Consider the following 12,429-nt stretch of genomic DNA (forward strand, 5'->3'; position numbering starts at 1 on the left):
CCTAAATACGCTCACGCCGGCCACCTTGTGAACCCCAGGGGAAAGGCGTTTCGGAAAAGACCATGAAGCAAGGGATAGTGGACAGAGAAGAGGATTCCTGTTGAGGGCTGGACCCCCGAAGGGAGAGCTGTTTGTTCTGTAAAACCCCTCAGATGGAGAAGGGGACAATGAGTGGGTCTTAAAGGTTCAACGGGGACGAAGTGGGTGAGCTGCCCATGCGTCCCTGCAGTGCGTCCACTCCCGCGGGCATCCAATGAAGCAGGCGCTTAGGGGCGACCTAAAAGCCTGTCCTCAACCACTAGGAAACACGGTCTCACCTCACGTGGCTTGAAGGGGACGGTGGGAGTAAATTTTTATAATGGCACGCCCTCTCCCCTCTCCAGGATCCAGAGCCTTGGAGACCAGGGCCAGAGTCTGGGCCTGGCTCAGTTTACCCCCAATAACCGCCTTATCTTATGAGAGGCTCGGCTAGGGCCCCTCCTGACCGGACCTCCAGCCGGAAGGTCCACATGGCTCTCGGCATTCCCCCCCTCAGAGCCAGGCACCATGCTGGGCACTCAGGTTCAATAGGCAGGTTCTGGGCAAGTCACCGGTTGACTAAAACCCACACACACAACCTGAGCCTGTCTCGTGGGCTTGGCCTGGGGACTTAGAGCCAATGGTTGGGAGCCGTGGCCCCACCGCATGGGTTCCTGCAGTCTAGCCGGGCCTCATGTGACAGGTACTCTGTGTCTCCTTGAACGAACAGATGAATTTACTCAAAGGAAGTGGACTTCAGAGAGACGCAGTGTGACCAGGGTCACCCAGCACAAACCATTCTGTAGGGAGAATCCGAACTATTCCGTGCACAGCAGTCCAGACAAAGGCCGCAGCCCCAGCCCTAAGCGCCGGCGCACTCAGGCCGAGGGAGGGGCTCCACTGGGCTTCTCTCCTGGCCTTTGAGGCAAGCCTGTCCCCCATGAAAGGGGTTGAGTGAGCAGCTGCGGCAAGATCACAGTGGGCCACGGGAGGTGACAACAGCCAGAAGTACACAATCCTCCCTAGATATTTAGGCAGGAAACCCAAATATTTAGATAGAGGAGAGGAAAAATAGAATATACATTTCAAAGCCAATCAAAGAGCCCTGACTACCAAGGGCTCTGAAAGGGGAGAGGTGGGTAGTGCGTCAGCCCCCGAGGAGGGTACAAGTTTGACCCCGGATCCCACGTGACCGCCTTCCAGGGAGGTCCCACCCCACGAGGCCATCTGGACCCAGGAATCCCCCAGAAGGGAAAAGGTTTAACACGGCCCCGGATAAGCCGAGACTGAGCAGGGAGCAGGGCCCTACTGTGAGGAAAGGAAGTGAAGCTTCCATGGCTTTGGTGGTGACCGGGAGCTCTTCTGAGGGGAGGGTGGGTTGTGGGTGCATTTGAGGACAATGGAAAATGGAGGGGTTAGGTGCATTTTATTGTCTGTGAGTCCATCTGCAGATTGGGAGCTCAGCCCTCAATGGGGCCTGAGGCAGGCGAGGAACCCCCCCCCCCCCCCCGCAGAGAGAGGGGACACAGAAACAGCCGCTGAAAGCTGGCCCGTGGCCTGTCGCAGATGCCAGGCGCTCCGTCTAGGAGCCTACACGGATTCTGCGGGAATGTGGGAGCTCCTGTACTGCTGTCCCGTTTCGTAGAGGAGCAGGTGGCTTGCTCAAGTCACGCCGCTGAGTAAGCAAACTGGAAGTTGTCCCACGCCTCTGAAGACAGCACACGGACCTTGCATTTTCCTCCTCTAGGCCTTTGTTCCTTTTTATCCCCCCACCCTCCTGGTGGCCTCACTTAAAACGGCTCGGAGTATGGGCTCTGGGTTCAAGGCCCCGGTCTCCCACTTCCCGGCTGCATGGGCTCAGACCAGTTACAGAGCCTCCGAGGTCCTCACTACGGCTCCCACCATGAGGTAGCAGTACCAGTCAGAGCACCGGCTGCTAAGGGCTGAGAACCTGCACACCACGGCTCACACGCCCGTGGCCAGGCGGGTGCTCGGGCCTGTTACCCGGCCATCACCACCGTCCCATCTCGCTCTCATCACTCCAACCTCCGGCTCGGCCTCCACTCGGCAAGGCTCTGAAGTCAGCGCGGCACTGTGAACCTCGGCCTCCAGCTAGCCGTGTAGACGCGGGCAAATCCCCTGGCCTCCAGTTTCCTGTCCAGTGGGCAGAGCAGTAACACCTGGCCCACAGGACTGGCTCGGCGAGGCACAGGTGAAGCACCAGCCCAGTGCCTGGCACATGCCGGTTCCTGGGAGAACGCTCACAGGGGCTGCTCTTCACACCGCTCACCCTTCCCGCCGGCCTCCGAGTCCCCTCCTCCAAGTTCAAGAGCAGAAGTTAGCCTGTCGATGGTCCACCCTCGGAACCCACTGGCCGCCGTCCCCCTGGTAACAGCTCCTCGCCTTTCTTCCTCTAGACCGGGGATCCCTGAGGGCAGGGGTTATGCTTCGTTCGGGCCGATCCCCCTGCTGGCCAGGGGCTGCTACGGGCCTTCGGAAGCCGGCACCGAATCCTCTGAGGCCCTCTGACCCGCGTGCATCTCTCCAGCCTCAGCCATCTGCACACCATCAGTCAGCACCAGGACTGGATTTCCCCACTTCCCCCGCCCCGGCCCTGCTCCTCTCCCCAGCCAGCCTCAGCTCCTGGGGGCTGGAGCCCCGTCTGGTTTCGGAAGCTCCAGCACACACAGAAACGACAGCTGGAGCCACGGACTCCTCTGTGGTCCCCTAAGACAGCTGGAGCCACGGGCTCCTCTGTGGTCCCCTAACGTCGCCCAGGTCTCTGAAGCTGGGGACCAGATTAACTGCTCCCAAGAAGCCTAGAGGCCTCAGGCAGCGCACAGAGCGAAGCACGCTGCCCCGCCCCCACTTCTACATAAAGGTACAACGAAGGCAGAGTCTGTGCAGGTCGTCAGGTGGGGGGTGTCTCTGGCAGGGAGGGGGACCCAGATCTAGACACCCCCCAAGGGGCTCGTGGAAAGGAGTGGCACCTCAACTGCAAGTTGGGGCGAGTGAGGGAGCGTGGCAGGCTCTCTGAGGGGGAGGCTGTGCGCCGAAGGCTTTGGTAGAGAAACCACACTCCATCTCTCAGGAGAAGGGAGGAAGTGCCCTTATCACAACCCTCACGGGGGGGGGGGGGGGGGGGCAAGGGATCCGCCCACAGGAATACCGTTATGCACAGTAGAATATTCCCCTTCTTTCAAGTCACAAACGGCTCTGAAGAAGAACTTTCCGAAATGCTGGTCACTCCCTGACTTGAAAATGGCAATAACTTGGTGAGTTCAAATTCTTTGGCTAAACCCAGAAAGCCTCCTTATCTGACCCTTCCCTCCCTCCTCCTTCTGCCCTGTGGCCGCAGTCCAAGGCCAGGGTGCGGGACTGATCCAGGGGCATGTTCACGGAATCTCCCTCTCCACTCCCCGAAAGGGATATAAGGAGAGGAACCTGTTTCCAGTGTTTTCCGACAGTCACCGACCTCACCTGGCCTCTCCGTAGCACACCCCTCGGATCTAACATCCCCATTTGAGAAGACACTCTTGGGGAGTACCCCTCTCAGGAGCACGGCTCCTCTGCGCCCCAAAGCCTTGCACTTCCCCGCTCGCCACCCCCGCCCCACCCCGTACACACACACATAGAGTTCAAAGGCTGAGTCCAAGCTCACAGCAAACAGCCAAGTTCAAGATGAAAGCCCATGGTTTGAGGTCGGAGCCAGCCAGGCACAGTCTTCAAAACTAGAAGATTCTGTTTCTTTTAAACAACAGACTATAAAGATGGCAAAAGCCCAGGAAAATACTCAGAAGCAACAGTCCTCACCCCTTGCACCCCTCCTATAGGAAGCCCCCACTTCTGCCAGAACATTTCAACACTTGCTAATTCCTACCTTCAGTAAGTCTCTATTACCGTGCCTTCTGGAATCATCCTACAGCCGCTAGTAAAACTCTCAAAACGATTCAATAAAAATTCACTTTACTGTTAAAACTCTAACCAGAGCAGTTAACTAAGGCAGATTTACTAATTTGAGAATTTCTTTTTTTCTTTTCTTTTGGCTGCCCAAACTTTGAGCGAAACGTTAATAAGGAAACAAGCCCTTAGGAAGAGACCTTTTTCTTCCATTTCCTCTCCCAAACCCAACTTTTCTCCACTTTCTGCCTCTCCATTCCTAGAAGGTGAGGGTTCAAATCCGAGCAAATGACGCGGGGCCTCCGTAATCCTGGGTAATCAAAAGATCTATTGTGTTCCCTTCACTTACAAAGGCATTTAAACGTACCAGTGCACTTCTACCATTTCCAACAAGGCATGACACAAGAGAGGTTTTTATGTTAACCCTCAGTTCTCCAAAACAATTTCCATGAAATGTGCCCCATGCTGAGCATTTTGAGTCAGATGTAACCTGACCGCACGGCTGTATCTTTCAAATTTTAGGAGGAGGAATGGTGTGAAGAACAGGATGTCAGAGCCGCAAAATTGGAATGAGCTTCACTCCTGTCGACGGGAGCATGCAGAGAGAGTAGGAAGGGTTCAGAAAATAAAAGGAGAGAGGTTTCAGACATATGGAAGACCTCCCAATAAGATTACACAGTTTGCAGCTTAGGCTGCAAGGAGGCCAGTGAAATCCAAGAGGCTCTGGGAACTGGTCACCTATGCGAGTGGTCTAGGAAAACCTAGTGACGGATGGGTACCCCAGTGGAGGGCAGGGTCTGGGGTGACCTTTACCACACCCCCAAGAGATGGAGGGAATGTCAGGAGTGACAGCACAAAGCAACACCCTACCCTTTCCCCCCTTCTCTTCCCTGCTAAACCCTGCTAATTCCAAGACCCCACTCTAGCTTGAGGTCACCTCCTCCTGAGAGTTCTCCCTGACCCCTCAGGCTGGACCTGGAGGCCCTCGTTAAAAGTCCCTCCTGAACACCCTTGGGAGGACCCCAGGAACTGCTGTCATGGTGGGTTTATTTATTCTTGTCCCCAGCAGGCAGCCTAAGCTTGGTTGTGACTTAAGTTCACCTTTGAACTCCCAGCAACTTGCTCCGTGTCTGGCGCACAGTGGGTGCTTAGTGATTGCTTGTCATCTAATTCCCATGTACTTTGGAACGCAACACACTTCAGCCTGAAACCTGACTCCGCACTGTCCGATCCTGGGCAAGTTGTATCATTTTCTTGAGCCTCCTTGTCCTCCCCTATCAAAGAGGGTGGTCAGCAAGATTAGATTAAAATAAGAATAAATGTGAAGTGTTTAACCGAATCCCTGGTGCTAGGTAAGATCTCAGATGCTTCCTGTTTGTGATCACAGCACACCGGTGGTGAAAGCCGAGAAGGGTTCATTCTGCTCCTCCAACCCAATCCTCTGCGTTCCGGGGCACGGCGGACCGACGCTTCCTTCCGTGACGCAGCCCGCCTGCTCAGCCAGGCGCAGCACGGAGAAGCCTGCGTGCGGACGCCTGTTCTTGGGGGAACAGAAAATAGAATTTCCCAGCCGACCAAAGTCTAGAGGAACCAATTTACAAACTAAACTCACTTACAGAACAACCAGTCAATAGCTCCACATGCCCAAGAGGAAAGGCAGGGGTGTACAAGGAGGTAGACAGCTGGTCCCCACCCCAGGCTGTGCCTCCTTCCTGTGTCACCAAAACCTCTCGAACTTCCCTGAGCGTCAGTGTGTCCATATTTAAATAGGTAAGGTTGCTGCAAGGAGTCCCTGAACTGGAAAAACAAAACAAAAGGAAAAGGAGTACCTGAACAAAGACAGGTAAAGCACCTGGCGAGCTGCCTTGATCAGTGTGTGCTCCACGCATGCAAATGACGGGCAGCCCAGCTGGCTCTCCTACGTGACATCTACGGATATCTGGCCGAATGCTTCTACTTCACCAGACCCTCATGTTGCAGATGGAGAACTTACATGGCTTGACGGGTAAATTGGCCAGGCCAGATGCAAAAATCAGACTGTGCCCTTTCTCATAAAACGCAGATACAACCCACAACACCAACACCAAGGGCGCTGTTAGCTCAGTCCCTGAGGGGAGGAGTTAGTTAACTCCCCTCATGCGAGGCTTGGAGAGGCGGTCGCCTAACCCCTGGTGGAGCAAGGGTCACAGCAAAGGGTTTGAGAAGGTTCTGAAGACAGGAAGGCGGTGACCACGTGGTCCAAAACTGGTGGGGTGCAGGGCGTTTGAAAGTCTACCTCCCCTTCAATTCAACCACAGCTTGAACAGGGAGGAAGCACCTGAGGCCTCAGGGACTGTTTCCAGTGAGCTACAGAAAGGTGTGTGAACTCCCTTTCTCACGAATTTGAAAGCACACCCAATTTCCAGTGTTAAGAAAACCCCCAACCTAGCCAGCACCACCCCCACAGCCTTCCAACAGCCCTTCTCATGAGCCTGCCCCCACCCCCAGGAATTCCTAGCAAAGGACTTCTTTAGAATTACAAAGGTGATTCAGAACTTCAGGTGGAAAATGCCCAAACAACCCCATAGGAAAAATTTTTGACTTTTCCTTTTTGCTTAAACCAATTTCCCGAGGTCTGAGGCAATGCCCTAAGTCACACCAGAGCGCCCAGCCCGGCAGACTTCTGGAGACTACAAGGTAACACGAACAAAATGCTTCCTTCCACTGGTTTGCATTTCTTGGGTTTTTCCTATGAAGGGAAGAGACTCGCCCAGTTGGAGACGGTTTGAGTTTCTGAGTTGCGGATGGGGACAGGGCTATCTATCCACAATCATCTTCAAGTCACACTGGCCTGACGCCGAAATCTTTTTTCTAAAAGTTACCTGCCTGCTTTAGGGGGAGGGGGTTAACAGGACCTCAAAATAAAGAGACATTTCATTTGCTCAAACTACCTTAAGAAAGCTGTCTAACCTCCAAAGCTCCTACCACCAGCTGCACCCGGCTGCCTGCCCCTAGACCCCCCCTTTTCCCTTCTCCTCGTGTTTTGAAGTTTATTTTCCCACATTCAGCCTTGAATTCTTTCCTTCCTTCCCCTGCAGTGGTTGGTGGAGGAGCAGGGAAGAGGGAAACTTCGAGGGCAGCTCGATTCTTTATCACGCTCGCCGGCCTTCTTCCCCTCTAAACAAAGCCCAGCAAGAAACTAAACAACAGCTCGTTGTCCAAAGAATTGTTTCCTCAAGGGAAATTATCAAGTGACCCCCTCCCCAGCACATGTACAGAGGGCAGATGCCCAGCCAAGGGGACCCTCGTCACCTGAGAACTCCTGCTATTAGGAGCCAGACCACCCAACGACCCTCTGAAGCTCATCCTCCTCACCAACCTGGACTCCTGGTCCCCATCCTGGGACCTCTCCCCACTGAAGTCAAACACCCACCCTGCAGCCCTAAGCCTCCCCTCTTCCGGTGGCCCTGGACGGCGCAAGTCTATTGGCCCGGCTGCCGGTAGGCACCGATCTGCTCATCTGTGAGGTCTTATCAATTCTGGGGCATAAAGGGGAGCCACAAGCAGACAGCTTCACGTTTTCCAATGCTGTCAACGTTCCAACAGTTCAGGACAGGAAACAGAGAGGAAGACAGTTCCATTCTTACTTTACAATATGGGGAAACTGAGGCCAGAACCCCCCCCCCCCCACACACACACACAAAACAGCCATAAAGTACTGGGAGGACTGCTGTAGATTAAATGTCGTTCCTTATCAGACGACCTCCTTTGTGGCTGGGGCCTTTCACCTCATGGGCAATGCAACATCTTCCATCCACTAACTACCCCTACTCCACCTCACAACCTAGAGCCTTCGAGGGCTCTCACTCAGGTCTTGGTCACTGCACTGGAGGAAGCCATTAGTGCAGACCAACAGTGGATGGTTAAGACGAAGAGTCTTCTAAAAACTAAGGTAGGGGGGCTTCGATTCCCAAAATGGCCAAAGGTCGGTTTCCCCCAGTGAGGTCAATGACACCCATAGGGCATATGAACTAGAAGAAACTCCCAATGCCAACCTAGATGAGAAACTCTCCCCTCCCCCCTCCCCCCTCCTCCCTCCCCCCCTCTCCCAAGTGGACTCCCCAGGGTTTGTTCTTTTGTTCAACCTACTACTTTCACCAAGTTTAACTCTAAGCCCTTGAAGTTAGCCTTGCCGGATAGGCGAGATACATACGGCGAGATAAGGAGATAAGCTTTCCCGGCAGCCAGAGCGCGTCTCCAGCACCTCAGTCACCAGCCCCGATCCCGGCGGTTCCAGCCTGGCAGAGCTCCTTACCCCACTCCTCACTCAGCCCTACGCGGGAAGGGGGTCTCCGCTCAGGCCGGAACTGGGGGCTCTCCTGCAACGCCGCCGCCGGGCTCACAGTCCTGAAGAGAAGCCGTGCGGGAGCCGCACTGACCGCGGACATGGGAGGTGACGTTAGGGGGGGTGACACCTGGCTGGGCTCCCGAACTCCGGGAGCGTCTCCAAGGAAAGATAAACGCCTTTATCCGACCCACAGCCTCGCTCCTAGGAGGGAGGCACCCGCACACCCACACCGAGCCTCCGCGGGGCCTGGTTCACCCGGAGGTCAACCCTAAATTCTTCTCTGGACAAACTGGGTTCCAAAGAGTCTCCGCGCGTGGGTGACTCCTGTGTCCACGGGTGAACGAAAGATCCCAGCAGCCAGATCCATGATGAGGCATCCTCTCCTGTCACCCCCAGGACAACCCACAGGGACCGAGGGTCATCCAAAATAGTGAGGGGCGTCCCTTCAGCACCCCTAAAGCTCCAGCCAGCTTCAGGTGTTTGTAGGGGTAAAGCGGAGGCTCACCTGCAGGATCCTGTCCAGACCCTCCTGGCCCAGACACGGGAACTCCTTGAGTAGATGCAGTTTCTGTGTGTAGTAAGTTTTCGAAGCATCTTTCCAGTGCGGCTCCTCCAGGACCTCGAAGATCGCTGCCCCGATGGCCAAGTAGAAGATGATGGCCGAGGTGAGCAGAGGGCCCCGGTCCACCATGGCTCCCGAGAGGCCGCCTCCTGGAGAAAGCGTCCCCTAGCCTCCGAGGCTCCCTGTCCACCCTCCCTCCAGCCTCTGGAAACAGCTGTTTGAATTTGGAGCTCCGCATGCGCAGTGCCCCGTACCCCCGGCGCGGTTCCCCGGACAAAGTTGATTTTGTCTCCACGTAGGCGCAGGGGAATTGTGTGGAGTCCTGCTCACGCAGGCTGAGGATAGGCTCACAGCAAGGGGACCCAGAATCGCGGGGGCCGAAGGAGCTGGAGGAACTCAGGGCTCGACTCTGGGAGACACGTGGGCAGCACTACTCGCGCCACAGCAGTATGCGCCGTGCCCGCCTCCGCGCGCCTCTTTAATCAGCGCCCAGCCAGCACCGCCCGCCCGCGCCAGGCCCCCGCGGGGGTGGGGCCGACCAGGACCGCCCCTCGCCGGCCCCGCCTCAGGCCCCGCCCACGCAGGCCCCGCAGCCGCGACAATCGCTCAAGGTGCGCTCCACTGTTTGATTCGCGCCCCGGTGCCAAATGCCTAAGCGTTTGAGGACTCTGGGACTCGCGTGTGTTACTAGTACTGGTGTGCTAAGTAAAGTGAGCGTGTACCTAATGACTGGGATCGGGAAGTTACTACTATTTTATTTTCATTGTAGTTCAGTTTTCCTTTACTGACGTTTCTGCCAAGAAAGCTTGATACTCAGTTTCTCTGTTTCACACACCTTCCTAGAATTATAAACTTGGGGAAAGAGGATCAGAAAGGGAATGGAGAAACTGTGGGGAATCAGGATGTCAGCCCCTCCTTATAGCCCCATTCTCACTTGCTCTGGTGTGAGACCCCGGGACAGGGAAGAACCAGTCTAGGCAGCACTGCTACCCCTCCCGTACCCATATCCTCACTACATATACCCCTTAACTCTAGGGAAAACGACCTCTTTTATATTCCTAGGCCTATTTAAAATTGCAACGGCCCCCCCCCACACACACACACACTCCTTATCCCCCTTGTTAGCCTTATTTTCTTCCTAGCACTAAATGCTTTCAAATATACTATATGACACTAAAAACGACAACTTGTGGGTGGGGAGTCTGGATTGTTCAATGACCTATTGCAGGAACCTGTTACATAGTAGATACTCATTAAACATTTGTGCAACAAAGAAGTGAATGACAGCCAAACACATATTTGTCAAAACCACACATCCAATGGAAGTCCTAGCCAGAGCAATTATGCAAGAAAAATAAATAAATAAAAGGCATCCAAATTGGAGAGAAAGACGTAAAACTGTTACTATTTATGGATGACATGATATTATGTGTAGAAAATCCTACTAAAGATTTCACCAAAAAACTGTTAGAGCTAATCAATGAATTCAGTAGTTATAGGATAAAAAATTAATATATAAAAATAAATTGCACTTCAGTATACTACTAATGAAATATAAGGAATAGGAATTAAGAAAGCATTATCATTTACAATTGCATCAAAAAGAATAAAATACCAAGACTCAATTGAACTAAGAAGGTGAAATAACTGTGCACTGAAAACAATAAGATATTGATTAAGAGAAGTAGAAGAAGGCCTGACCTGTGGTGGCACAGTGGATAAAGCTTTGACCTGGAATGCTGAGGTTGCAGGTTCAAAACCCTGGGCTTACCTGGTCAAGGCACATATGGGAGTGGATGCTTCCTGCTCCTCCCCCTTTGTGTCTCTTCTTTCTCTCTCTCTCTCTGTCTCCTCTTTCAAATGAATAAATAAAGTCTTTTTTAAAAAAAGAACTATTATACAGAAAAGAAATAGAAGAGGACACAAATAAATGGAAAGATATTCTGTGCTTAAAGATTGGGAGAATTAATATCACTAAAATGTCCCATCCTACCAAAGCAATCTACAGATTCAATGCTATTCTATCAAAATTTCAATGGTATTTTTCAAAGAAATGTAACAAACAATCTAACATGTATGTGAAACTACCAAAGACCCAGAATAGCCAAAGCAATCTTGAGAGAAATGAACAAAGCTGGAGGCATCATACCCCCTTGATTTTAAACTATATTACAAAACAAAGCCCTGGCCGGTTGGCTCAGTGGTAGAGCGTCAGCCTGGCGTGCAGGAGTTCTGGGTTCGATTCCCGGCCAGGGCACACAGGAGAAGTGCCCATCTGCTTCTCCACCCCTCCCCTTCTCCTTCCTCTCTGTCTCTTTCTTCCCCCTCCCGCAGCCAAGGCTCCACTGGAGCAAAGTTTGCCCTGCGCTGAGGATGGCTCTGTGGCCTCTGCCTCAGGCGCTAGAATGGCTCTGATTGCAGCAGAGCAATGCCCCAAGATGGGCAGAGCATGGCCCCCTGGTGGGCGTGCCGGGTGGATCCCAGTCGGCGCATGCGGGAGTCTGACTGCCTCCCCGTTTCCAGCTTCGGAAAAATACGAAAAAAAAACCCCAAAACAAAAAAACTATATTACAAAACAATGGTAATCAAAATCATATAGTATTGGAACAAATACATAGATCAATGGAACAGAATAGATCCTGGAAATCAATTTACAGCAAAGGAACCAAGAATATATACAATGGAGGAAAGGACAGTTTCTTTGATAAATGACATTGAGAAAACTGAACAGCCACATGCAAAACAATAAAACTAGACTACTGTCTTACACCATACACAAAAATTAAACCAAAGTGGATTAAAGACTTGAATGTAAGACCTAAAACCATAAGACTCCTAGAAGAAAATACAGGTCATGAATATCTCTTTCCTTTTTAAAGAGACAGAGAGAGAGAGAGAGAGTCAGAGAGGGGGATAGACAGGGACAGAGAGATGAGAAGCATCAATCATTAGTGTTTCATTGTGCGTTGCGACACCTTAGTTGTTCATTGATTGCTTTCTCATATGTGCTTTGACCGTGGGCCTTCAGCAGACCGAGTAACCCCTTGATCGTGCCAGCGACCTTGGGTCCAAGCTGGTGAGCTTTTGCTCAAACCAGATGAGCCCGTGCTCAAAGCTGGCGACCTCGGGTTCTCGAACCTGGGTCCTCGGCATTCCAGTCCGAGGCTCTATCCACTACGCCACCACCTGGTCAGGCCAGACCAGGCCGTGAATTTTTTTTTACATTAGTCTTGATGTTCTTAGAAGTGATTTTTTTTGGTCTTGATTCCAAAAGCCAAGGCAACAAAAACAAAAATAAATAAGTGGGACTCATTCAAACTAAAAAGCTTCTGCACCGCAAAGGAACATCATCAACAAAATGAAAAAGCAACCTATGGAATGGAAGAAAATATTAGCAAATTACATATTTGATAAGTGTTTTTCAACCACCAGCACTGGTTCGTGGGCTGGCAGTTGAAGACAACTGTAATAAGGGATTACAATCCAAAATATATAAAAACTGATAAAATTCAATAGCAAAAACAAAGCATTTTAATTTAAAAATGGGTAGAGGATCTGAATAGACATTTTTCCCCCCAATAAAAGACATATAGATAGCCAACAGGTACATGAAAAGATGCTT

General features: G+C 52.2%; 1 protein-coding gene across 2 annotated transcripts in view; it reads right to left on the reverse strand.

The window, feature by feature from the left end:
• KCNK5 (potassium two pore domain channel subfamily K member 5) overlaps positions 1 to 9,272 on the reverse strand; it is a 39,129-nt gene extending 29,857 nt beyond the window's left edge. The window contains exon 1 of one of the 2 annotated variants that reach the window (XM_066240755.1): positions 8,751 to 9,272. In XM_066240755.1, the coding sequence (XP_066096852.1) occupies positions 8,751 to 8,936 (186 nt within the window). In that variant the 5' untranslated portion in view covers positions 8,937 to 9,272. Of the gene's footprint in view, positions 1 to 5,747; positions 5,992 to 8,750 lie in introns of those variants that run through there. The other variant, XM_066240803.1, reaches the window with a different exon arrangement.
• Between the last annotated feature and the right edge of the window lie 3,157 nt (positions 9,273 to 12,429).

This window comes from Saccopteryx bilineata, chromosome 1 (assembly GCF_036850765.1).
Source record: "Saccopteryx bilineata isolate mSacBil1 chromosome 1, mSacBil1_pri_phased_curated, whole genome shotgun sequence".
NCBI classification, from domain to species: Eukaryota; Metazoa; Chordata; class Mammalia; order Chiroptera; family Emballonuridae; genus Saccopteryx; species Saccopteryx bilineata.